Source organism: Cottoperca gobio, chromosome 24, assembly GCF_900634415.1.
Source record: "Cottoperca gobio chromosome 24, fCotGob3.1, whole genome shotgun sequence".
NCBI classification, from domain to species: Eukaryota; Metazoa; Chordata; class Actinopteri; order Perciformes; family Bovichtidae; genus Cottoperca; species Cottoperca gobio.
The window spans coordinates 3,460,360-3,485,782 of record NC_041378.1 but is presented as its reverse complement, the minus strand read 5'-3'; the positions used below and the strand labels follow the sequence as shown (position 1 = coordinate 3,485,782).

Sequence of the window (25,423 nt, the reverse complement as noted above, 5' to 3'; positions counted from 1 at the left end):
GGTTTTTGGACCTACATTATAACACGACGATGAATTGAAATATAAATGTATGTATTTAATCTAATAGGGTTCTTAAAGAAAACAATTCAAGTATTTTAAAATTAAATAAAATATATCCAAAATGCAAATCCTGGCCCAGTACACAGCCCGTCTTAGTTACTTACATATGTAGGTGTACATGTAAGATATGTATTTATGTATGTCCTATGTTATATGTATTTATTGATACTTAGTCAAAACAATGAATAATGCCAAGGCTCATAATACCAGCAAAGTGGTGTAAATTATGGATTTCCAACACCTACATTTACTAATTTAGTATTTAGAAACATTTGCTGGTTCTGTTTTCAGGATTGCTGATTTATTGTCATGAAACAATCATCTTGGTGTATCGATTCTGATTTTAAACATTGGAAAACAGAAACATAACATCTTGGCAATTAAAGCAAATGAACTAAATTACAGAAATGTACTCAACATTTAGTATTTAGTATGATGTGAAACGTAACATTTTATTACATTTTCTTTTACATGCAAAGCACCACATGAAACTGTTTTTAAACCATCTTACAACAGCACATTTTCTTCACATTTAGCAGAAGGCAGATCGTCCACAAGGAGAGTTGTTCAAACGCACATCTGTGCCAATTTAAAGAAGGGGCGAGTAACAGCATTCAGACCTGAAATTCTCTCAATAGGTGGTTTAGATGCGTTGATGTCACCACCTACACGAGAGCTACTGAAATTTAAAAAGCTGCAGGAAAACAATGCAGCCGTTTTAAACTGTGTTAACAGTTAAACCTGTAAAATGAAAGACATTTGTTAACTACAGAAATGTATTTGTTGAATACTTGGTTAAGTAGATTAGTGTCAAAATTGTAGTATATATCTTCCCCTGCCTCCTTTACTCAAGGTCTCTTACCTGCTTTTAACTGAGATGTTTTTAAAAGCAGGTAAAAACTAGTTTCAAAAGGTAAACAATAAACTTTTATGCTCTACTTTCACGATTACAGAGCTCTTGAACAAAAGTAATTTTTAAAACTATTTTGATAATATATTAATCCTTAAGAGATTTCTTTATAGCAAAAAAATGCCAAACATTCACTTTTTCAAAAGTGACACATTTAATCATCGTAGACTGTCATTTATTTGGATTTCAGTTGAACTGAAGAAGAAATTTGAATGAATCTGCTAGGACTTTGGGAAATGTGACAGGTGTTATATAAAAATAAACATTAGATGCTGGCACAACATTTAGCACATAAGATAAAAATAAAAGGTTCTGCAGGTAGATGATAGTGGCTGCGAGTGTTTTGCAAAAGAATATAACGGTTTGTCTATGAAAATCTATAACCGAGTTTAATACATTGAATTGTATTGAATAAAATGTGACACATAAAGAAAGTGAACAGAAGGTTTTCTCAGGGTTATTAAAACACCCGAACAATAGTTTTATCATACATCAACATCGCTGAAAACGGTTCTGCAATTTCAGTGTTTTTTCCCCCCAAATGATCCTCAGCCTTCTTGTCCTGCGTTTCTTCGACAGTGTCATCCCTGAATGAAGAGGCCAGCCAGCTTAGTTTGGTTTGGAAGCAGTTTCTGAACCAATCAGCATGTGGGATAAATCCCCGCCGCTGTCCCTCATTGGCTCGCTTTCTGCTCCAAGCGTCCAAAAGCAAAAAAAGTATCCATTTGTCTTTGTAGTTGTTGTTTTTTGTCAGTGCAGAGTTACAGCAAGTTAAAGCAGCAGGAGAGCATCCTGACAGCAGCTTTGAGTAGTGAAGGATTCTGTCTGCTTGCTTCCTGGCGCTCACCTCTCACATGAAGTCGTCTGAATCATTACCATCCTGCAAACGAGAGGCAGCGAAGCACAAGTTATTTAATTAGTCATTTACTAGAGCTGATATCAAATACTATCGCACATCAGGAAGTAGGAAAACACATCGTAGTACATCTCCGTTAAGTGACCCATTCATGAAAATAATTCTAGAATTTATTTTTAGTAGATTCCCTTTCTGTGAATTCTTAAATACTCAACAGTATAGTTAATATAATATCCTTACTTCATTAGTCTGCATGTTTTCATCCTTCATCAATGACGTGTAGCACCTGGAGAGAGAAACCAAAACATAACACATTGATAAATATAGAGGATTGAATAAAAACTCCTGTGCGGCACGGTTTTAAATTGGCTTTAGTTGAAGTGTTTGGAAGGCTCAGGATGTTCAGGGACCTGTTGTAATACGAGGTCGCTGTTACTTTCTCAGAAGTTTGACATCTAGATCTTTGATCACGCTTCATTAACTGTTTCCACCTGATGGTTAAACACATTTTAAATGTCAGAATTGCAGACGTACTTGAGCTCGTCCATCTCCTTTCTCATCCTCTGGTCGTCCTTCTCTTTCTTCCTCTGTTCTTGGACCTGAGCTTTCTTCTCGTTCCTCTCCTCCCGGTCTCTCGACTCTTTCTCTGCCGCCAGGTCGGGAAATCGTTCTTCTTTTGTTTTCTCCAGGCGGTTTACGATCTCATTGACCTTCTTGTCCACCGCCACGATCTTCACCTGTGAAACAGAGCGAGGAAAACAAAAGAAGAAGAAGACATGTGTTATATGGGGCGACATAAATAAAATCAACTTGCTCAGCAAATGTTTTAACTCTGATTTTAGCAACTTGTGAATTTCTCTTTGCTGCGATGCATTTATGAAAGTACGAACAAACCCAGTGAGCATGCAGCGTTCTTCAGGTTTAATATTACTTTGTTTTTTAAAGCCTTTTACACATTTTAGTTAACCTTTTTATTCTAAGTGTTGGACTACTGACCTCTTTCTGTCGAAAAAAACCAATCTGTCCTATGTCCATGTCTCCGGTTTTCTTCAGGTTGGCCCACGATGTGTAAACCACATTGATGTTGTTCATCTTACAGCCTTTATATACACAGAAATATACACGTGTCACTCACAGAAAACAGCAGAAATAGGTTTTGACAGGATGATTTTCAGGTTAGTTGTCAACATGTAGCTTTAAAGATCAACTGTTTGTTTAATACAGCACATCTCATGCATTCTAATCAGCTGTGTGAACAATGCTCTTATTCTGAAACCCGTTGCTCGTGGCTGATACCTGATGCCAATCATGAAGCCGATCTTTACCTTGGATGCTGTTGTTTTTCACCAGCTGTGCACAGTCTATCAGCACCTCAGGGGGAATATCTTCTATTGCATGACCCTAAAAACACGACAGCGCGATCAGCAGTGCCTATGTGCGCTAAAGGCATTTACAGTCAAAGTTAAAAAGTCCTAAATCAACAAGATCTGGCACCCTGAAGGTGGTTCTGGGTAATGTCTACTGTGCTCAAGGGCTAAAATACACTTCAGATCAACCTGAGCATCATTGTTGTCTCATGTGTGCTCTTTACCAAAGACTTCATGTAAATTGACCAAAGATAAATATTACAGAAATATGTAGAAAGTAAAATGTGCTGAAGATACGTTTGTCCAATAGCCAATCTTGATTGATTGGTTTTATTCATGGATTTTCAGATACAGAAACAAAAATCTAAATGATAACAAATTAAAAGTGGAAACAGTTATTTCCATCATCGTCACAAGTAACAGAAGACACTCAACACTCAACTCAACTAAACATCACCACAATTGAATACACATTTAAATTAACTCACCAATTAAAAACACAAAGACATCTAAATAAGAATAAGGACTCAAGTCAATGTTTGTGTATTAAATTCTGTATTTTAAGTGTGTTGTGTTGAATCTTTACCTGTGGCAGTCTCAGATAAACGTGAGCAGAAGACAGTTTGTCAACATGAAACCTGGAATTGGAAGAAAAAAAAGCAACAAGACATCATTAACATGTAATATTCAGATTTAATATGTTTGTTACTCATGCTTACATATGATTTATATGAAGATATTAAGCTAAATCTGTTAAAGAAATACACGAAAGTCTCACCAGATGTCTTCAGGCCATCCGTACTTTATTAGATCCTCATCTGCAAAAACAATCTCAGCAAGTTAGAAGTGATGTGCATCATTTGTGGCACAACTATTATTTCAACAAACAATAATCAGAGACACAAGACTAAAGTTATACAAAGTGTGAAGGATCTAACGATAACGAACTTACTTTCATATTTGTCTTTTCCCATGTAGATGATGTAGTGAGGATTCACCGCTGAGAGAGAAACAACAAACTGATAGTTACTGGATGAAATATATAGATATATAAGCTGGAACCAAACAAATAAAATACACAGACAAAGTCACAATAAATGAGAAATAAAGCTTTAAAAAGTGTTGGCTAACCAGGCTACTAGCTAACGCCGCTGCTAGCTCTGGTGTAGCTTTACTCACCGGTACTTGTGAAGTAAAACACCATTTTACTTGGATTAAAATTCGCCACTAAAATGTGAATATTAAGCGTATATAGTTTGAAAGCTAACACAGCTAATTATGTGTACAACGAAAAGCTGGTGTGCCGACTGATTGTGCCTGCTGTCACTTTTCGCATGTACAAGTTGACCCGGGAAGTTGTTAGCTAGCTGCGCTAAGCTACAGAGAGTTAGCATGCACCAGACAGGAAGTATTCAAATGTGTTTTACAAAATAAAAGCTTGACATTCTGCAAACGTGTTACCTATCTGGAAGTTTCTAATTTGAAAAGAGACAAACAGAGCATACAAATAGCAAGAAAAAAACTTGTCTTTCACAAATAAAATTTCTTATTTAGCCCCTCTCTCCTTCTTTTTATACATACTCAATATATAATTTTAAATTATGTTTGTTTCGCTGTCTGTTCATTTTGATGTAATTAAAGCTGTATGGCGATGTCAAACACAAGTCAGAAAATAATTTCTGTAGAAGAAGGTTGATGTTTTATACTCTATATAGTTGGCACATGTAACATTATAATGTACCGGTATTTAAGCACACCTAATATACCGTCTACTATACAAGTATATTTTATTTTGAAGGCAATGGCCAGAAGTCCCTCTACGCTTTCACTGTGGTAAATAGACCAACAAACCATAGTGTTTCCGTTTCCGGTCGTGAATTTTTTTTAGAGACTGGCGCGCGCTATTCAAAACACTGAGAGGAAACGCGGGCAGAAGAAGCAGCGACTTAAACTTTATACACACATTTATAGTTTTGTGTAGCAAACACAAAACCTGTCCGGTAAGATATTATCAAAGGTTTGTCATGGTTGTGTTTTCCGTGTTTGGTACTTCTGGTTTCTCTCTTAAACGATGTATATTACGTAAAAGTTTAACGTTACCGTCACACTGTCTGATGTTTATCTTTTATTTATTTATTTATTATCTTTAAAACACAGACAAACATCTTAACAAACAGGTGAAACTGTGTCAATATCGACCTATTAGTCTGTGCATATGGAAGCAGTCACCTTTTTGTATAAATTAATCATCCCGCCAATTATCCATTCATATCCACTTTAACTAGCTAACGCTGTTAAATAAGCGCGTTGTTAGCTAACTTGTTACGCGTTACGCTAAGTTAACGTTAATGTGGAGACAAATTCACATTTGTGCACAAGCAAGATGAAACACTGTGTCGTGTTCTGTGTTACGGTAAATTGAGAACGCAAATCGACTATGCCAATTTACCAATAACATCGGTGTAGTTGACCAGGGCGGCCTTTATATGCACGGTGGCATTGAGACGGTCACGCCAAACCTCTGTTGAAAATCTGGCAATTTAACGTCAAACACACAAAAAAGACGTAAAAATGCATTTCAGTCTGAAACCTTTTCCTATTCCCATTAGGATGCTTTGTGGCACCGCGTTTGGCTGCTGTTTTGTTTAAAAACAAGATATATTTACTGTCATACGGTTTAGAAAAATACCTAACAGTATTATTGTGGGAAATCATTTTTTTCCCTTCAAAGTTGTGATTTATTTGTTAATCTAGAACACCTGCTAATGTTACTCTGTGTGTAGGTGAGGTTTGTGAAAATGATGCCCACTACTACCAGGAAAAGGAAGCTCCCCTCTCTGGACTCTGACAGGTGAGTTATGATCACACTGGGTTTAAGGCATTTAAAAAAAAATGGCTGACTTGCTACTATACTCTCAAAATATACTGTACTTGTGGCACATGTAGTACATTGAGTCAATCAGATGTAACAAATCGATCTTGTTGGTTTTACAACCTTCTACACATTACATGGGAATGTAGAGAGGTTTTCAGCTGGGGTAACCTAGTGAAAGCTGTGTTGGATCTGTGGCACTTGTTACTAATGTCGCACTGTGATTAACTTTATGTTGCTTTTACATCCAGTCACCCAGCTAAGAACCGTGTGAGGGATGTGGAGTCCCCTGTGAAGAGTATATCCCTCAGAAAGCTTCCACAGTCACCGACCAGGAAGAAGCCAGTCGGGCTTCTGCACAAGGCAAACTGTGCCTCTCCACATAAAGCAACAGGTAGGATGGACAGGTGAAAGGCATGGTTTAGGTAGTCATTTTGGTTCATCAGCTGTGGCCCTATAAGTCTAAAATGCATTAGTAAAATTAGGCCTAGGGCTGCAACTAAGGATTATTTTTTATTATTGATTAATTTTCTGTTTATCTAACCATTACAGCTCGAGATAGGACATTCTGCAAAATGACTCCTTCCTTCTTTTTTTCTACATATTTTCTCTCACACATATATATCATCTTTTCTAGGCTCTCCAGCCAAATCACCTTGTAAATCTCCATTCAAATCTTCCATGGTTACAAGCTCCTTCTATGGCCAGAAGAAGCCCTTCTATCTCACGCCACTAGACAGGAAGGCAATAAAGGAGGCACTGCCTTCTCCTCCTCGTCCTCTTCCTTCCCCTCCTTCCCAGGATAAAAATAAGAGGAATGTTAAAGGAGGCAGCAAGCCGAGAAAGGCTGCAGGATCTAGTAATGCAAGGAAGACGGGTACCAAAAGCAATTCACCATCTACAAAGACAATCAAGCTGTCCAAACCTAACAGCAGGTTAGTTTTTCACAGTCACAGCTGTTATGTTGGTGCTTCTGCATCTTTCTGACACCATGATCTAGTTTTTTGGACATTATAAGTGTAGTTTCAATGTGCTCTTTCATCCTTTATTTCAACAGTGTCACTTCTAAACCGCCGTCCATTACAACTACTGCTCCTGCCAGCAGCGCTAAGCCAACAGATCCCAAGAAGGCAATCACCATCACTTTCAGCAGCCTGAAGCCCAAGCCGAAGATCTTTGTAGGTGCTGCTTTCTTTGCTACAGGGAAGAAACCTACATCCATGTACAAGAAATCTGCACGAAAATCCTCAACCAGGCAAGCTCCAGTCCCAGTGAAGAGCAAAGCTGTCCCGCCGAAGGTTAAGAGCGTGAAGTCGAAGCCAACTGCTCCAGTGACGAACCAACAGCAGACGCATCCTGAAAAGGTGAAGGGAGCCGTTATATTTGTTTTAGTTCTGCAGGACAGAGGCCTCGGAGGGATCTCAAGTTGACCAATCGTCATTAAGCTTGAGAGGCGGCTGCTTAAATTTGAGCATTTATTAGCATATCTTAATATTATTGTTAACTTTTTATGAACGGTGACCAGAGGCGTGTACAAGTTAAGACTCAAATCGCAATCAAACAGTTGCACACCAAAGTCTCTCCGATGGTATTTCTCAGGAGCAAATGTTGTCACGTTGATGTTATTTTGTCCTGGACGTGTCCTGCAGACTGCTGCCCTGCAGACTGCTGTCCTGCAGACTGCTGCCCTGCAGACTGCTGTCCTGCCGGTCGAGATGGAAGAGAACCAGCCGAGCACCAAGCCGAGGACAAAATTTGATCCGTCAGACTGGGTGGACGCTGTCAACGAACAGCCTGAAACTCCAAAACCTTTCAGGTGATTTACTGTCCAAATTTAGAATAAATTGTTCCGACCTTTGGACAAGACAAACACATTTCTGAACGTTTTAACAAGAACGTTTTTTGGCATGTTTGTCTTAACAATTAATCTTCTTCCTGCAGCTCTCCTAAAATGTTGTCGGAGAATTATGGGATTACCAAGGAGCTGATGATTTCGTTGTCAAGGACCCCAACAGCAAGTCCTGCATCCACAACGGCATCCTTCAGCACAGCAGAAGTATAATGAGCGATGGCAAATAATGCAACGCGTTCATTGCATTTCTTGTGACTACTTCATAATAAAAGTCAACTTGTGTTTTGCCTGTTAAATACTGTTTATGTGAAGCTGGAGCAGAAGGAAATGTTCGCTTTGCAGTAGCAGGAATGTCGCCACAGCCACATTTACTTCTATCTAATTAATATTTTCAAGATTATTACTTTTAATTGTCTAGATCTTTGCATTTCTGCTGCTATTGCTCCTCTATAAAGATCATATTATATTGCACTCTTCTTCCAGGATGGTGGCGCTGACCTGAGTGATGTAAGTCCCATCTGTGCTGCTGCCAGTCCACCCAAAGGTACACACACACACACACACACACACACACACACACACTCTGACTCCACTGATCAGCACACATCAAATCAAAGACTTCAGTAACTTGATCCATGCCACTAAACCTTTCCCACAGATTCTGCAGCGGTGTATCCCATCTTCGGCTCTGCCTCCAAAAAGTGAGTCTGTTTAGTCATCAACATTTCAAAATGGGAAAAAGAAGATGGAAACATTTCTTCCAACATGTATAAAGTCTTCATTTAGGATTTATCTTAACAACTTAGTCAAGCATTTTAATAAAGATAGCCAAATGTATCAGCCGTTGCATTTTTGATTTCTTCTGTCACGCTGGATGTGAAAGTCCTTTTAGTGTATTCTGCATTAACTCTCTAACACTACAGTTTATGTTCTGTTTGTTCTGGAGGTTAAAGAACGCAGCTTTGCGGTCACCGATGTCCTGCAGCACCCCCTCTGGTCTGACGGCGTCACTGCAGACGGCTTCTGCTGTCAAAGAGCGACCAGTTCGCAGGAGGAAAGAGAAACAGGACGACGACCAGCTCATCATCGTACGTTAATGTTTATATTTCTAAGTGGAGGGGGTTATAAAATAGATCTGGCAACTAGAACGGGCTCTAACTAAGTATTCATTTAATGTTTAAATGTACAATTCTCTTGTTTCAGTTGAGGGCAATATTTCTTACTAATGGTTCCAATGAGGGTTAAAAGATTTTGTGGCAATAATGAATATCTTACTCTGATCGTAACGGCAGCTACAGTAAATGCATAAAGTAGGTTGGAAGGAGGGAAATTGCCAAATCTATGTAACTCGCTTATGTGTATTTGTCTTCTTGTGTTTTGACTGTATTGTTTCCCGATCAGGACGCCGGTCAGAAGCAGTTTGGAGCGACGACGTGCAGCTCGTGTGGGATGGTTTACAGCGCAGAAAACCCAGAGGACAATTTCCAACACAACCAGTTCCACCAGCGCTTCATCGACTCCATAAAATATGTGGTAAAACTTCCTTCCTTCAATCTCTCTGAACTGAACTCTGACGCCTACATTTGCTTTTTACTGTCCCTTAGATCTTTCCCTCTTTAGTTCGCTTGTTTTTATTTGAACTAGTTTGGTATTTTTCTGAGGTCTTGCGTGGCAGAGCTGCTGCCATGAGTGTGTTTCACGGTGAGTTTGTTCTGACGTGTTGGTAACTGCAGCTTCTTCCCTCTGTTGTGTTTCCAGGGCTGGAAGAAGGAGCGGGTGGTGGCCGAGTTCTGGGATGGAAAAATCCTCCTAGTCATGCCAGATGATCCCAAATACGCCATTAAAAAGGTGTGTGTGTGTGTGTGTGTGTGTGTGAGATATATATGATATAAGCCGGTGTGACTGTCTTCACCTTCTTCCTTACGATGTGTGTTTTTGTTTTTAGGCTGACGACGTGCGGCATGTGGCGGACAGCGAGTTGGGTTTCCAGCAGGTGACTCTGAGCAGACCGACACAGGCCAAGACCTACCTCTTCATCAACACGGAGCGCATGGTGGTGGGCTGCCTCGTCGTTGAACCTATACGCCAGGTAGGTCTGGAGACGTCTGTGTTTGTGGCAGATTAAGATCATTCGATTTCTTTTGGTCTTTGTCCACGAGGGCCTTCATACAGCAAGCAATGTCTACTTGCAACCTGTTTCACACCAGCAACATGTCTCAACCAAAAGTTATCCAGTACTTGTAGCAGTACGGGAAGAAAAGAAACGCGTATACAGGGATCCTACACATAACACCACACCTTTCCAAACCATATTTGACTTTGACACTCGGGCTGCAGAGGTCGGTGTAAGAAGACTACATTTGGGATGATCACGCCAGCCATCGGAAAACTCATTTAAGCATTAAGTTTGACGTTACTGTTGAACATCTCGCCGGCTGTGACGTACAGGTGTAGAGGCAGCGCTGCGTGCGTGTTGTCGTGCACCATACGTCTTGCCTTGTTGACATTGAGCTAGCTCTGCATAGCTCCAAATGGAAAACATTCTGCTTGTATGATCAATATATTTTTAGAACACATTTCCATGTGTAGGAACCCTGCAGATATTAGAGGAAGTCTGTCACATGCGCAAATAAACACGTGACAGTAAATTGTCCCATGCCTACTTGATGCTGATGAGTTTCCCCCGCAGGCCTACAGAGTCCTCGAGCAGGCGGAGCAACACAAAGACATGACGAAGGACGACTTCATGGAGCGACACCGAGCCTGGTGCTGCTCCACCGTCCCGGAACAAGCTCTGTGTGGGATCAGCCGGGTCTGGGTCTTCAGTCTGGCCAGACGACAGGGCATCGCAACACGCATGCTGGACACCGTCAGGTACGTCACACTCAACAAAGTCTCAGTTTAATCATTTAAAACTAACGTTCAGCAAAGAACACAACAAAACCACTTCAGCGTTAACTTTTGTGGTCATGTCTAAAACATTAGTCACAAGTAAAGTTATTCAAAACGTCTGTTTTTCAGGAGCACCTTCATGTACGGCAGCCATCTAACGAAGGAGGAAATCGCCTTCTCTGACCCGACACCTGATGGCAAACTGTTTGCAACCAAGTACTCCAACACACCGACCTTCCTGGTTTACAACTTCATTGCATGAAGAGAACAAATGGATGAAAGATGCATTACTTTAACTGACGTTTAATAATAAGTATTGCATATTTACTGATCTTCACAAAGCAATAACTGTTCAGGTTGTTTGTTGACCAGGCTTTAGATGTATAACTATAAACCGTTCAGTGTTCAGGATTAAAGGAATACTTCACCCACAAAATGATAAACATTTCTCCCCCATGTTACCTTCGGATTCAAGAAATGTAGTTTAATTCTCGCAGCTCGTGCAGTTTGTCATTTCTCCAGCTGTACGCTCGCAGCTCGTGCAGACACCTCGTCCACGGGAGAACTGATGATGCACAAACGTTTTAAAATAGTGAAGTTTTGCTGTTAAATGCATTTCTCTTTTACTTCGAGGTGACTAGTGGGTGAAGTATTGTAGAGTTTTATGATACCTGTTCTCGCTCAGTATTTATACTCGTACTGCCTCATTACTGTTGAATGTTTGTATATTGGCAGCGTTTTTATTCAGATGTTTATATGATGCTTAAGAACTAGAAGCCTCCTTTTGCTGCGTTCACTTTGAGGTTTTCTTGTTGACAGACTTGTCACTTTTGTTTCAGGGCATTCTACTCTGTAAATACATTTAATAAACTTATTTCTCAAATGCTGTCTGTGCCGACTTAACACGTACAACATATTTATACTTTAAAAAGACGGGAGTATAATCTGTAAATATAAATGTCTTCATACTGAGAACTTTAGCTGCTTGCTGTAGATTTATATTCCCCGTACAGACAAACTGATCCAGTTTAACTTTGTGCCATTAGAGGAAAGGCTTAAGACCAAACATCACGATGATCACATGGCTTGTTAGTTCTTAATACTTTCTATATATGTACGCATGTTTTAATATAAATTAAGCTGCTGTTATTGCAGCTCAGGATATTGAAACGTATAAAATAAAGACAGCACAGCTTGAGTTTGATGAAAACATCAGTTTACAGAAACAAACACGAGAACAGTTGACGTACGTAGGAAAAGAAAATGCTGTATAGCAAAGACAAAAGTAAAAATGGACAGAGACGTCTGAGCTCATTCACATCAAATGATCCGACGTGTTTCTACATCGAGGCTCCATCGCCTCAGATTCCCTGGAGCTCTTAATTGGTTCAGGTTGTGTTACAATATAAATCCTGTAAGCAGCCATTAAATAATAGTCTGGATCCAAAATGCAGAATTAGTCGATAACAATCACCTCACTGGGCGTTTTGTCCAGCGGGGCGTTGCTCTCTAAAGCCTGGACGATCTGTGCGGCGGAGGGTCTCCTCTTGGCGTCCTCCTCGGTGCAGAGGTAGAAGAGCTCCAGCACCCTCCGGTACGAGCCGCCCAGAGCCTCCGCATCCACCGCCGGCCTCGTCCCCAGCCTCTCGTAGTAGCCGTCCTCGTCAAAACTCTCCTCCATCGAGTTCTCTGAAAACACAAACGCAGCATTTTAACACCGGTCCGAACGTAGCCGTGTGGCTTCCTGAGGCCACCGAGTGTCTCACCTTCTTCCTCCTCGTCATCATCATCATCCAGCATCTCCAGGTGAGGCATGGCCAGCGACATCATCTCCCACAGAGTCAGACCGTATGCGAAGATGTCAGCCTTGTCGGTGATCTCTCCGCCCTCTTGCATGGCTTCCTTAGGTTTCCACGGCTCCGTGCCGATGTACTCCGCCTTCGAGTCCGACACTGAGGACCGAAAGAAAAGAGCACAATTAATGAAACCTAACGTTTAACGGAATTACAAAACAAAACATTCTGATCAAACACAAAGCTCATGTTCTTCTGGGACATTCTATAATTGCAACAAAGCAAAGATCCAGAAGTTTGCAATTAAATTAAACCCAAAGTAGAAGTCGCCGGTCGCCCTACCTCTCATGTTCTCGTCCAGCTGCAGAGCCACGCCAACATCGCAGATCTTCACGGTCTCAAAGTCGCCCTTGATGACAACGTTACACGACTTCATGTCGCCGTGCAGCAGCTTCTTCTCGTTGTGGAGATACTGCGGAGAGAAACAAACAAAAGGCTTAACAATGTCCTTCTGTGTTTACATCGTTTTGTACAAACAATCCTCATCTCTAAAATGTGATTAAAAAGATGGCTGCTGGTGAGGAGACAAACATGATGAACTACTAATGTGCGAGTGTTTGTTTGTGTATGCTGTCACATGGATGTTTTATTAAAATCATATTCTTCTTGGATTGTAACGTCTTTAACAAGGTGAAGTCTCTCGAGACAAGTTACAGTTTAAATAAAACAAGAAACACAAAAGGAAGACACATCCACACATCCAGCTCAAATAAAGCACTTCAATCTTTTAAACACACAATATGTGAAAACAGCAAATGTCTGCTCTGATCTAAAAACACAAGATCCAGACATTCAGGAGGTTTCTACCAGTGATTAAAAACAGTTTCAAAAAGCTCCGCTTGTTTCTCTGATTCAGACGTCTGCCGTCAGGATGCTGGAGGATTAACAAGATTTTAAAAGATAGAATTGTACGAGCAACTGATGCCGTGCAATAATCTATAAAGTGAAATCAAACGTCTGTAGTAAACGTACATATGACACATGTTGGTAGAAGAGAATCCATGATGTACCTGAAGGCCGCGGGCGACGTGCAGCGCTACTTTCTCTATGTTGGCAGCAGGGAACGCTTTCAGGCCGTCCTTTCTCCTCTCCTCTATCAGGTCGTTGAGGGACTGCTCTCCTCCGTACTCCATCGCCAGACAGTTTGATCCATCTTTGCTCATGGCGAAGGCACGAAACCCTTCGATGTCGGGACGAGAACAACACAGAATTAACAAAAATGAGCCATTCATTCCAAAAGGTGACAAAAAGAAGCATTAAGCCATTCATGATGAATTATATTCTGATGCTCACACGGGACATTGTAACACAGTGAACGAACTTCACCGCCGTCGTGTCTTACCAACAATGTTTGGATGGTTGATTCCCTTCAGGACTTTCGCCTCCTCGTTCAGGCGCTTCTGGTAAATCGCCACCTGTAAGCTTGCACACCTGCTGTTGATCTTCTTGACAGCCCAGGGAGACGCATTCAACTTTCCCATTCTAGGATTAATTTGATCAACAACACATGCACATTATTTACATTCAGACATGGCTTAGGGAAACAGCTGTATTTGCAACATCATGGGAAAAGATATTTTAACTTCAGTTTAATGCATGAATCTCCATGCACACACACACCAGGGTTCATACAGTCAAATCCAAGTACAATTCAAGTGTTTAAGGATTTCCAGCATTCGAACAAACCCCGACATGTAAATGAAGTACAGTACAGAAGTGTTGGATCATGGGTGGGGTGAGAAGAAGGAGAAGCTAGAGGAGGTGTAAACAAACCTGTCCATGAGGTAAACGTTGACACCAGTTCCACAGCCCAACTTCTTCATGAAAGGTGAGGCCGGGATGGTGATCGGTGTCCCTCCGCTGCTTAAGAAGCTCTTCACTCGGCTGTTTTTAGGGGTCTTGATCGCACCCTCATCGATGAATTTGGTAGGGGAGGCCATTCTGTCAAAGGAAAAACAAACATCATAATAGTAAACAGGGGAAAACACATATTGGTATAACAGCTAAAGAGACCTAACCTTTAACTATACTAAGCAACACTAACGATTTAAGGTAAATTGAATTAAATGGCAGGCTTGCAACTTTGACATAACTTGATTAAGACATTATTTTATGGAAGTGATGTTTTGATGCATGTGATACAAACATAGGATGAAAGCCGAATTAAAATATAAACGTTGTAATGTTCTACGTACTATATACAAAGTTATATTTACTAAGACTAGATAAAACGACAATAAAACAGAACATTTTGAATGGAGGCTGGTTTTCAAATGTGGCGTTGAACGTAACGTAAACTGCAGATTACTTCACAACGTGACGCGTTAGATGTTTATCAGCTGCAAAATCAGTGTCAGTTCAAATTAAAAAAGTTAGATAACTTGATTATCAACAATATAACATTATTTTGTGAACATGTAGCCAACGGCAGAAACACAGTAGCATCCAAACTTAACATAAAGAAAGCTCAAATTAACGTCAACCGCAAATGTAGCTTCCTTTGACACCAAATGATTTGATGATAATATGGCGACAGTCTGATATAAGTTGTCATTACAGTGTTTTCAGTCAGTTAACGCAGTAATTTAGTCAATAAATGTAACGTTACCTGCGTTTTCTTTCACGGTCTTAACAAAACTGCAGCAGTTAAAACGCGCCGAACATTCAAAACGTTACTTCCGGATCACCAGGATGTACGGATGCCACAGAGGGACAAACTGGACGCTTGTCGTTTGAGGCTGAAAATTTTAACAGTAGCTAAACTACTATTTCTTTGTTTGAAAATACTGTAGGTAGTATAACTGCTGTACTGTGAGTTTAAAGAGGGAAAATATTTACAACAAAACTATTTCAAAATCATTTTAATGGTAGTTGTAATACAGCTTTTCATCAGCTGAGGTCAGTCACGTTTTACAATATGGAAGCCTATTATGGTAGGAGGTTGCAAGTTGGGTTGCAAAATTACAAAATTCATTGTCATTCGTTGTCATCGTTATTATTTAGCATATATATATATATATAGATATATAGATGGATAGATAGACAGCCGTGTCTTGCGTTAATTAATAAAAAGGATTTTCTGTGTCATGTTAAGGTTTTGGAATTCAGTAGTCTACTTTAAAGATTTTTTTCTTTTTGAGATTGTATATGATACAGTACTTTATTTGTTGAATCTTCTCCACAGCATGTGTCTGTTCTCCCTTTAATGTCAGAGACTTGGGGGAAAGAATTTCACTCACTCCGACGAAGACGTTGACCTCGACCTTGACCTCAACTCTCATGATCCCATTATTGTTTCATCTCCTTCACATACTGCAGATGTTCCCAGCTCGGTCTTCGCATTGTATGGAGGGATAACCATTTCATTATGAGGAAGAGGAGCAGGAATGTGGTCCGATGACAACTGGATGTTGATGGGAAGACTGGGACTATTGCTTTCTCCCCAGCCCTCGTTCCCCTGAAGGGAAATGAGCTCATGTTTGTGGGCTCACGCTGCCACATGTTGTGGTGCATTTTATAGAATAAGGATGAGTTACTCTTTGCTCTGACCACAGAGAAACAACCAGAAAGAAAGAGAGGATGATGCTTAATGTCATGATCAAATTAAGAGCAATTACATCATTTATTCTAATGATTTAAATACAAAAATAAGAGGGTTATTATGTCATTTACATGGATCATTCCTGCAGCCTGAAGAAGGTTCATTCTCATGTTATCATAAGATACAGCCAGATGTTTTGCTCACACATGGGACATAATGTGCATTTAGAATGACGATGTAAACAACAAAAAACACATAACAAATATATTTTATGTGTTTAATGTTTAACTGATAGGAATCCTTGACAAAAAGTATTTGGAAACACCCAAATTTAATATAATACTGTGAATATATGTCTTTTTTTGGAAGTATATATGGCTTTTCAAGGTCTAGAATGAACCTCTGTTTTAAAATATGTTTGATGGAAACTTCCAACTCATATATCAAATGTAAGATCTGAACAGTAAAAGAAAAGAAAAGATAATTAAATTAGCAGCTAAGGAACACAAAGTCCAGCTTTATTTCTTACATGCAGATGAAAATCTAATTGAGTTAAAATGCTTAAAAGCTGACACAACCAGATGTTTCTCACATAAAGGGACAGAACATGTATTTACCATGTAAACAAAGTATTTTTCAGAATTGTTTTGAACCACATTTATATGTAAACAGAACTCATAGACATCCAGGATTGTCGGGTTGTGGCTGCCCAAATATTACACCCACACCCGTCCATCAAACTCATGAACAATATGACTCTTAACAGCCTCCACTCTTTCTTTAATTTAGGAAAATAGACCAGAAAACATCCCAAATATCAGATTTGTTTTTGCAGGACCACCCAGGATTCATGTGCTAATAATCACAAATACAACTTTCTCTCTCTGGTTCTGCTTCAACATGCAGCATCTGTCCCGACACTCCAAACCACTGAAAACTAAATACAATCAGATCATAAACGCCAAACGATGGGATGAAGAGGAGGGAGGGAGTCACCTTCACATGGAGCTGATGCTGAGGAGAAATGACATCATCTGTTGTCTTTCTCTTCTCTCTTTGTGGCGGTTGATTGAAGAAATTGGAACAATATTTTTGGCTAATTTCCTGCCTCTGATCTCTGGATGTGCTTCTCCGAGGCCCCGTACGAAACATTCGATTGTGCGGTGAGTGTGTACGTACTGTGGATGTGACACTTTTGCTTTAGGACACTACGTACATTTTCACTTTTCAGACTCGCCAGCTGGTTTAAAGACACGATGTGTTGAACTGGTAAATGTCAGACTATGGCGCCCCCTAGTGGCAATTTAAAAAAAGGACACTGTGTTGTCCAAACCCGACTGATTATTAGTAAATGATGTCATTAGAATAGCTTTAAAGATGATAAGATCACATACAAATTCTAGACACGGCGGCTTTACACAATGTATTCACATTCAACTAAAATGGTGGAAAGATATAGTGCACTCGGCAGCACCGTGGCTAGATGCACGACTCCAAATGCTTCTCCTCATCTTCTTAAAGTGTAAATAAGCAACTGTTTGTTCACCAAACATGTAAGGTGATAGTATGTCAAAGTTGTGTTTACACTGTGGTAGCATAAACTCTTTAGGAAAATGTTTTCTCATAGACTTCTATACAACCAGTGGAGTCGCCCCCTGCTGGACATCAGAGAGAATTAAAGCCACAATGTGTAGAACTGGTAAACGTGCGACTCTGGCGCCCCCCCAGTGGCAAAAGGACACTGTGGCGTCCAGCCCAGGGAAATACACAAGGACCGACGACAATATTTTCACCATGATTATCTAATTTTCTTAAAACAAACAAATGTAAATGATGTCATCAGAATAGTTTTAAAGGTAATAAGATCACATACAAATTCTAAACACGGTGTCTTTAAACAAATAACATCTCTACCATCGATCTATACATCCATGTGTTCCGCTTTATACGGACACTATATATTTTACTGTATGAAATAGAAACTAATATAAAGTCCGACCTTCCTGGAGGATAAGTGAAACCACGTTGACCCGAGTCAAGTTCTGTCGGCCATGTGTGGACATCAGGTAGGTTTCTTTTTCATCCAATCATTTCCACATCCACTTCACATGTGGAAACATTCACACTTGTAATTACTGTTCAGAGCTGTCAATCCACCACACACACACACACACACACACACACACACACACACACACACACACACACACACACACACACACACACACACACACACACACACACACACACACACACACACACGTCAGAAAAGAAGTCCTGCATTCAAAGTATGTAGCAGCAAAAATGAAATAAAAGTGGGAAAAGTAAAAGTATTTATTGTGCAATATGTTCCCTGTCAGTGTTTTAATATGATATGTGATGTTTCTGGATTAATATTACAGCTGCATTAATGCGTTTGTTGCATTTTACAGCTGTAGTTGTTTAAGATTGAGATCATTTTAACTCCTTTTCATCCTGTTGGGTAGTTTAGCTGATGAAAGATGGTTTTAAATAGTCCATTAAGCTTAAGTTGAATTTAAAACACATAAAAGGAACATTTCATCCTTCAGTTCATCACAGACATTCAAAATCACCACATTTGGAGATACGTGGTTTTCACTGGACAGGAAGGGGATGAAAAACTGTGATCTGTGAGTGAGTACAAGTTTAAAGTGGCATCACGTGGAAATACTCAAGTACCTCAAACGTGACCGTGACTTAAAGTAAATGTACATTATTTTCCAAGTCATCGTCCCTCCTCTCTCTCTCCACCTGTTGACGTCTTTAAAGTTTCCAATTCTCTTCTCAGTGTTCAGGTTCAGGAATAACAAAGTTCACCTGTTTAAACAAATCTACATTTTATTATTTCAGCAGTGCATATACAGCATTTTAGTGGTACAAATGGACAGAACATGAAGTAAAAAGTGTATTCTTTCTGAGTAAACGTGAAGCACTGTATCCAGTATTTTCTTGACATAATCATGTTTGATTGAAGCATGTTGTGAACTCCACAGCCCTTATATGTGTTATGACCAGCACAATGTAATTAAAAACACGTGTATATGCATATGTGCTTACAGACATTATGAAAGTATAGCATAGTAAGATCTTTGTACAACATTTTAGAACAGGACATATTTAAGTGCACTTTGCAATGTGTTCTCACTTTCAGTACGTAAAGGCATTCGGCCGAAGTCAGAGGAGCCTCGAACAATCAGGGAGTCACATCCCAACAGTTTCATCCTGCAGATATCTGAGAGGCTGCTGCACCCAACGCCCGTCAAAATACATTTCACTGTAAGAGTCAACTGGAGGAGACACGCTGGTTAACTTGTGCCCATAAGGTTTTGATATGCGAGTGCACTAATTTCAAGCTGCTGATACCATTTTGTTTTTACCAGAACATTTTTAGTTTCTTTTGGGAGCCATAAAGAGCAACGTTTGTATCAGGGAGACAGAAAAGGTCATGTGACATGAACATTACGAGTATATTCATACGTACTGTAAACTAAAGAAGCAAAACTGTCAGTCAGTGAAGAAAAAATAGGAAAAAGCAAATGTTATTACTTTAAAATAAAAGCCTAAATGATCCCATACAGTGCAGTTAATCCTGCAGGATGTAGAATGCAGTAACAGCAGCAGCATTACACCTACAGGTGACAGTGAGCAGCAGTGTTTCAAACACTGACAGAGTTCCTTCATCTTCAGGTAAGGGTGCCTGTTGGGGTCACTTCATTTGCAAACGAGTTGCAGGAGATTTGTTTTGTTGAAATCGGGTGAGAAAAAGGCCGAAGTGACTCAAACCATAATATCTGAAACATATGTGCACAAGCTGCTGCGGTTCGCCTCGCTGACCATTCAAGATCGTAAATGTTGTGCTTTAACAACTGACATGAGTATATTTTAATTAGATTTGGCAAATCCCTAACCCTATAATAATGAGGAGAACTTCTTTGTTTTAGTAAACATCCCACTCAGGGTGGAGTCAGGATATTTATCCCCTTCAGTCTTTACTTCTTCCACGCTGCACTAATAGTTCCTGCTTCTCTCAAAGCACGTTGTTGTTTAACAATACTGAATATTAAAGGCTGTGGGAGTTTAATCAACAGTCAGGTGTTTGCTTCTCGGGTTAAAAGATGACAAATAAGCGAATGAGAGTGTAAATCCACACAAGGTTTATCGTTGGCTGCTGGTTTAAGAGGCAGAACTTTAAAGTCATAGCTCCTCCGCTGCCAAAGAGCTGAGTGTGACGCCTCGACAAGATGAATGAGGGTCATCAGGACGAGACATGAAGACCTGGCTGCCACTCGGCATACTGTCAGCTACACTTTGGTGCTGCACAGAGCAGATATTGTACAAGTGTGTGTGTGTGTGTGTGTGTGTGTGTGTGTGTGTGTGTGTGTGTGTGTTGTAGAATATGACACTCAATCATGCCCACTTTAGCTGGAAAGTTTAAAACTCCATAACCTTGTAAATGTCTAATTTGTTCCGTTCACTCCTCCTTAAGTAAAACCACCTCGTGAAGTGCAGAAGAAACAAACTGCTGGACACAAAGGTGTAATCACAATATATAACAAGCTGGTAACACTGAAAACTAAATGCACATCGACTGTTTTAGGGTTGTATGTGGGTCGTTTGTGTCAAACTGGGAATGGTTGTACTTTTGGCAGCCGCGAGCTGCAGTGAAAGATCTGTCATCATCTCTTTGTTTCTTACACTTGGATGGTTTGGTTGCCCAGAAATCCTTTAAGGAGCTTCGGTCACCGTCAGCTGCTGTATTTCACATGTCACATTATGTTTTATCGCTTCCAGCGTGGAGAAGAGAATTCCTCCTGCCTGATATCAGAGAACAATTTGGGAAGAATATATAATATACGTTGCATTTCATCTTTAACGTGTTACTTTTACAATTACTTTCCAGATTAAGAGATTCAGTTTGTCTAGAAATTGTGCAAAAACAGTGCAAAAACTTAAACAATTTAAAGTGTATAAAGTATCTTTTGTGTGTTATAATTCTAATTATACTAATAATGATGCAGTAAGAAACATTTAGGGGTGTTATTGCTTTCATTTAACGGTCTACAAACCTCGTGAAACATCTTTAAGGAACGTGCTAATGTAGAAAACTCTATGACTCTTGAGTGAGTTCTCTGAGTCCGGCTTCTCACCTCATTTTCCCTTTTCAGAAACCGTGAACAAACACGAGGCGCTTGAACATGAGGTAGAGAAAGTCAAATTCATATCCAACATTTTAGTTTCCCCCTCCCTCACATGGACACAACCTCTCGACTGTGCATGAACATCATGTGCGCAGATTCAAGAAGAAGGTGGGCCAGACAATTTGTTTAAAGTCGGAGAGCTTACGCAGAACGATTTCACTACAACATATAAGAGCAGAGGGAATTCAACTCGAGCTATTTGAGGTTTGTGAGTTTGCCAAATGTTAAGGTGCACTAAAATGTGTTTTCCCTCTTCAAATATAAAACACGACCGGGTGAAGAGACAAGTTCCTGCAAGTACACTTGGGAGGTATCAGCCTTTTTGGATTCAAGAGCAGCCGTAAAGATTAAACCCCACAGAGAGACGCATAAAAGCTCGTCTGTTATGGGTGTGTGTGTGTGTGTGTGTGTGTGTGTGTGTGTGTGTGTGTGTGTGTGTGTGTGTGTGTGTATACATATGCATTATTGCTGAAACAACCCACCTTTTGGCAGTGAGCACCGATGATTGTAAATGGTACGGACGTCTATGCATTCATCTGCTTATACTCATCTGTTCTGTGTTCTTCACAATCGCTTCATGCGTCAGCTGCAGTGACCGATAACACTTCAAAATCTTTGTTAGTTGCATTTTGTTTTAAACACACAGTTTTTGTGATTTGCAGGTTAAAAGACGTCAAGATGTTGAGGTTCAAACTGTATTAAAAAGCTGCAGTAATTGATTTCTTTCCACTCTAGAATATATAATGAAGTTGTTGTGCCAGTTTACACATCCAGCAGAAACAGAACAACTTTAACTCGAGTCGTGTTTCTGTTAAACTGACGGATAGAAATCCAATATTCACTTTTCCTTTCAGCTCGGTTTTGGTCTCCACCAACTGCTTAGCTGCTAATTGTTTAAACTCAAGTCCCCAGCTGGTCATTAACCCTTTGTGTCCTTTGTTGCCGGGCAGGTAACATAACGCCAAAACAATGAGCTACAGACTGTACGTAATAATTCTCTGTGTATAAAATGTAAAAATATTGATTAGAAAATATTTTTAAAAACATTAATGTTCATTTAAAAGTGTCCTGTGGAGAGTTTGACCTCTAATAGCGCTGCGGAGAAATGTTTGAATCATGAAGAAGGAAGAAGCTCTCTAGCAAACATGGATGTAAACAATGCATGGTTAAAAATATTAAAGAAATGTACAGAACACAGAAAACTCCACAGGACACCTTTTAAGTTTTTGACCTGCAAACCACCGCTTACTAGGAAACACTATATGATGAATAATAAGGCAACACTGTGTATGTTTAGCATCACTCATAATACTGTGAAGAGCAGCTGCCTTTGTCCGTCCTGTCGACTCTGGGATGAAGAAGTTGTTGGATTAGTTTATAATCCACACTTTAGGTCAGAAACAACAAACCTGACCCCAGGCGAGGTGGACCCTGTGAGCGGAGCTCTGTAGATCCGTCTGATGAAGAGTTCGTCCCCAGTTCATATTGTTCCTCGTGATTCAGTCTTGTAGCAAAAACGATGTTTAATCATGAACTTCTAAAACAAATCAAATAAAAGCTGCAGATTTAGTTCGTGCACGACGTGGAGGTTTGTCACTTTTTTGTTTTCGCAGGTAAAAAAAACAACTCTCTTGTGCACCGTGGAGCTTCTTCAGAGTTTAAGGCACGGTGTGAGGAGAGGAGAGGCCGCTGCAGCAGCGTCAGGATCAGCTTTTAGACGGCACACGTCACACCAGCATCCTCCACGTGGCCGCAGTTGGTTTTTCCCCAGCCAGAAAACTTACACTGTTGGATGGTGTCTTCATTCCCTGCACACGCCACGTCATCCATCCAGATCAGACCAGAACCTGCACAGCAGGGAGGAACATGCATTACTGTACCACGTGGACAATTAGCTTCTTAAATGTAGCACCAACTTCTGAACCGAGTACACTCTGCTGTGATTTCATGAGCTGACGTTTCATGTATTTCAGTCAGGCAACTAGGGAGGAGGAGGAGGAGGAGGAGGAGGAGGAGGAGAAGAAGGAGAAGAAGAAGGACGACGAGGAGGAGAAAAAGAAGGTGGAGAAGAAGAAGGAGTAAAAAATATATATATATATATGATTCAAAAAGGTATTTTGCCTTAAAGGCGAAACACGAAGTTGAAAAAGGTTATTTGTGAAGTGGATATTACACTCTTCGACAAAGAGAAGCCCACTTCCTAAGTTCTGGACTTGGACACCATCGTGTTCATGCATCACTTTCCCTCTTCTTCATGTCCACAGCCAAAATGATGCAGGAGCTGTCAATCACCAGCTGACGTGTGAGAGCGCCACACAGTGGTCACAAACACAAACACACCTGAACCCAGTGAACGATCCTGACATTTCATTCAGTTGTAGATTCTTTGTGTAATCATTTCAGACACATTATTCATTGCTGATCAGATAATATCGTATCCGCTCATAAAATCCGCAGCAGCTGTTCAGCAGAGCTTTTGGCAGAAGTGTGTTTTGCTATAAAACTTTGTCCCTGTTTGTAAAACTGGAATCGCTGGTGAATTTGGGAAAGTCGTTCAGTTTTGCAACAGTTCTTTAGAGACTCGGAGGAGATGGAAGTCAGCTGTGCGGGAATAGGAGCGAGATCAAGTCACATTTGGTTGTACTCACGCGCCGATAATGCAGTTTAAGGACACAGGACTAAAAGGGTTTGTTCGCTGTAGGTGAGAAGAGACGCTGACTCATCAGTAAAAGCTCTGAGAGCAACATCTGGAGACGTGTAAATGTCATCTCCGCTGCTCGGCTCTAAATCATGACAGTTTATCACTCGAGTGTACGGAGCTGTCGGCGAGGAACACATCGTAGAGCTCGGGGAAAATAAGATGAAGACGAGAAACAAACATAACAAATTGGTTAAGTCGCCGATGAGGAAGATAACAAGAGCAGAATTCACATAAGACAGAGAAGTTTAATCAAAAGCAGTTGATCGGGCTCATGAGGTCAAATTTAAATCATTTGAACCTCTTAATCTTATTTCCTCTTATAACTGGCAAAAAGTTCAAGGCGCTGTCAAGATGGCCTCATGAGGAACATCTGAACGATGATTGCTCTTTATGATCTGCAGAACTGAACATTGAGCCCTTTTCTCTTTATAACAACCAAGGAAAACCAAACGCAGAGCAACAGGTTGTAAAGCTGTGAGTGTTGGTGCTTTCTCATGATAACTATCAGCTCCTGCTGTGTTGAAAGGACATAAATACAAGATTTAAAATGGATTTGATATCTTTAATCAATAGAAGGGAGTTGCTGTGTACATTTAATTATTCTACTAAAGCTGACGAGGGTTTGGGAACTTGTTTGTTTCCAGTCCTCTCAGTTTTTGTGTTTTTAACCACAATAAAGCTGAATTACAGCAACTAGAAGATGTTTTCAAGGTTTCAAATCATCATTGGACACATAAACTCTCAATTATACTTAAATGCCCCCAAAATCCCATATCAAAAATGTGCTTCAAAGAGTTTTACAACCTGTACAACACTGTGTACTTAGTCCACAAACAAAGTCTATTTCTGTCTGGTTTCTTGCATTTAAAGGCTCTTATCTGCATAAAATCAGCATCTCAGTCAAACCACATGCTTCCAACATTCCTGCCTCGCTTCACAACGTAAAATAACAAAAAAGAAACTGGCTGCAGATTTGACATCTTCAAAGCAGCATGAAACACCAGGCGCACGTGTCTCCATGCAGGCGTGCAGGATAGAGATGAGGTATGCAGCGGGGATTACACGAGCCCCAGCTGTTCCGCTGCTGTGTCTTCTCAGGGTTTGCTTTAATGGACACGGACCTTTAAACTGTTTACTCTGGATCTCAACACACTTTTATTGCATTGTTTGCAGAGTCTTATGACACTTCTCACGAGTCAGGGAACATCCAGGGATGATTTAGAAAGTGAGTTACTTCATTTCAGAGTGATTGAAAGGATTAAAATGTTGTTTGAAAGGAGTGTGGTGACAAAAAACAACA

The 25,423-nt window shown here is 40.2% G+C and overlaps 4 protein-coding genes across 5 annotated transcripts in view; 1 reads left to right on the top strand and 3 right to left on the bottom strand.

The window, feature by feature from the left end:
- Positions 1-1,720: 1,720 nt before the first annotated feature.
- Positions 1,721-4,578, bottom strand: LOC115028776 (coiled-coil domain-containing protein 25-like). The gene is made up of 9 exons (XM_029462602.1): positions 4,373-4,578; positions 4,146-4,193; positions 3,972-4,011; positions 3,780-3,831; positions 3,152-3,227; positions 2,823-2,926; positions 2,361-2,563; positions 2,067-2,112; positions 1,721-1,850 (listed from the first exon to the last, which is right to left on the bottom strand). The coding sequence occupies exons 1-9, from the start codon at positions 4,395-4,397 to the stop codon at positions 1,821-1,823; spliced, it is 624 nt and encodes a 207-aa protein (XP_029318462.1). The 5' UTR covers positions 4,398-4,578; the 3' UTR covers positions 1,721-1,820.
- A 478-nt stretch (positions 4,579-5,056) lies between these two features.
- On the top strand, positions 5,057-11,692 carry LOC115004019 (N-acetyltransferase ESCO2-like). Of its 2 annotated transcripts, none has more exons than XM_029425987.1 (15): positions 5,057-5,193; positions 5,977-6,044; positions 6,317-6,459; positions 6,703-7,000; positions 7,123-7,429; positions 7,715-7,881; positions 8,007-8,121; positions 8,401-8,461; positions 8,576-8,618; positions 8,864-9,005; positions 9,319-9,450; positions 9,676-9,765; positions 9,863-10,006; positions 10,607-10,791; positions 10,939-11,692. In XM_029425987.1, the coding sequence occupies exons 2-15, from the start codon at positions 5,992-5,994 to the stop codon at positions 11,069-11,071; spliced, it is 2,013 nt and encodes a 670-aa protein (XP_029281847.1). In that variant the 5' UTR covers positions 5,057-5,193; positions 5,977-5,991; the 3' UTR covers positions 11,072-11,692. The 2 variants fall into 2 exon arrangements, with proteins under 2 accessions (XP_029281847.1, XP_029281846.1); XM_029425986.1 differs by having other exon boundaries at positions 8,861-9,005.
- Positions 11,693-11,784: 92 nt separating this feature from the next.
- LOC115004020 (lymphokine-activated killer T-cell-originated protein kinase homolog) lies at positions 11,785-15,393 on the bottom strand. The gene is made up of 7 exons (XM_029425988.1): positions 15,271-15,393; positions 14,436-14,603; positions 14,005-14,144; positions 13,673-13,842; positions 12,945-13,074; positions 12,576-12,761; positions 11,785-12,498 (listed from the first exon to the last, which is right to left on the bottom strand). Exons 2-7 carry the CDS (start codon positions 14,600-14,602, stop codon positions 12,266-12,268), a joined length of 1,026 nt encoding a protein of 341 aa, XP_029281848.1. The 5' UTR covers position 14,603; positions 15,271-15,393; the 3' UTR covers positions 11,785-12,265.
- A 3,651-nt stretch (positions 15,394-19,044) lies between these two features.
- scara5 (scavenger receptor class A, member 5 (putative)) overlaps positions 19,045-25,423 on the bottom strand; it is a 43,722-nt gene continuing 37,343 nt past the window's right edge. The window contains exon 10 of the mRNA XM_029425417.1: positions 19,045-23,269. Coding sequence (XP_029281277.1) covers positions 23,136-23,269 — 134 coding nt within the window. The 3' untranslated portion in view covers positions 19,045-23,135. The remainder of the gene's footprint in view (positions 23,270-25,423) is intronic.

What these genes read in the sequence shown, in the direction of transcription:
- LOC115028776 (XM_029462602.1), bottom strand. Translation starts at nt 4,397, where the DNA reads ATGGTGTTTTACTTCACAAGTACCG. An exon ending in GTTTTACTTCACAAGTACCG is followed by an intron (nt 4,194 to 4,372) that starts GTGAGTAAAGCT and finishes TTTCTCTCTCAG; the next exon opens with CGGTGAATCCTCACTACATC. An exon ending in GGGAAAAGACAAATATGAAA is followed by an intron (nt 4,012 to 4,145) that starts GTAAGTTCGTTA and finishes TTGTTTTTGCAG; the next exon opens with ATGAGGATCTAATAAAGTAC.
- LOC115004020 (XM_029425988.1), bottom strand. Translation starts at nt 14,602, where the DNA reads ATGGCCTCCCCTACCAAATTCATCGATGAGGGTGCGATCAAGACCCCT. An exon ending in AACGTTTACCTCATGGACAG is followed by an intron (nt 14,145 to 14,435) that starts GTTTGTTTACAC and finishes AATTAATCCTAG; the next exon opens with AATGGGAAAGTTGAATGCGT. An exon ending in CAACCATCCAAACATTGTTG is followed by an intron (nt 13,843 to 14,004) that starts GTAAGACACGAC and finishes CCGACATCGAAG; the next exon opens with GGTTTCGTGCCTTCGCCATG.
- LOC115004019 (XM_029425986.1), top strand. Translation starts at nt 5,992, where the DNA reads ATGATGCCCACTACTACCAGGAAAAGGAAGCTCCCCTCTCTGGACTCT. An exon ending in CCCTCTCTGGACTCTGACAG is followed by an intron (nt 6,045 to 6,316) that starts GTGAGTTATGAT and finishes TTTTACATCCAG; the next exon opens with TCACCCAGCTAAGAACCGTG. An exon ending in CGCATGCTGGACACCGTCAG is followed by an intron (nt 10,792 to 10,938) that starts GTACGTCACACT and finishes TCTGTTTTTCAG; the next exon opens with GAGCACCTTCATGTACGGCA.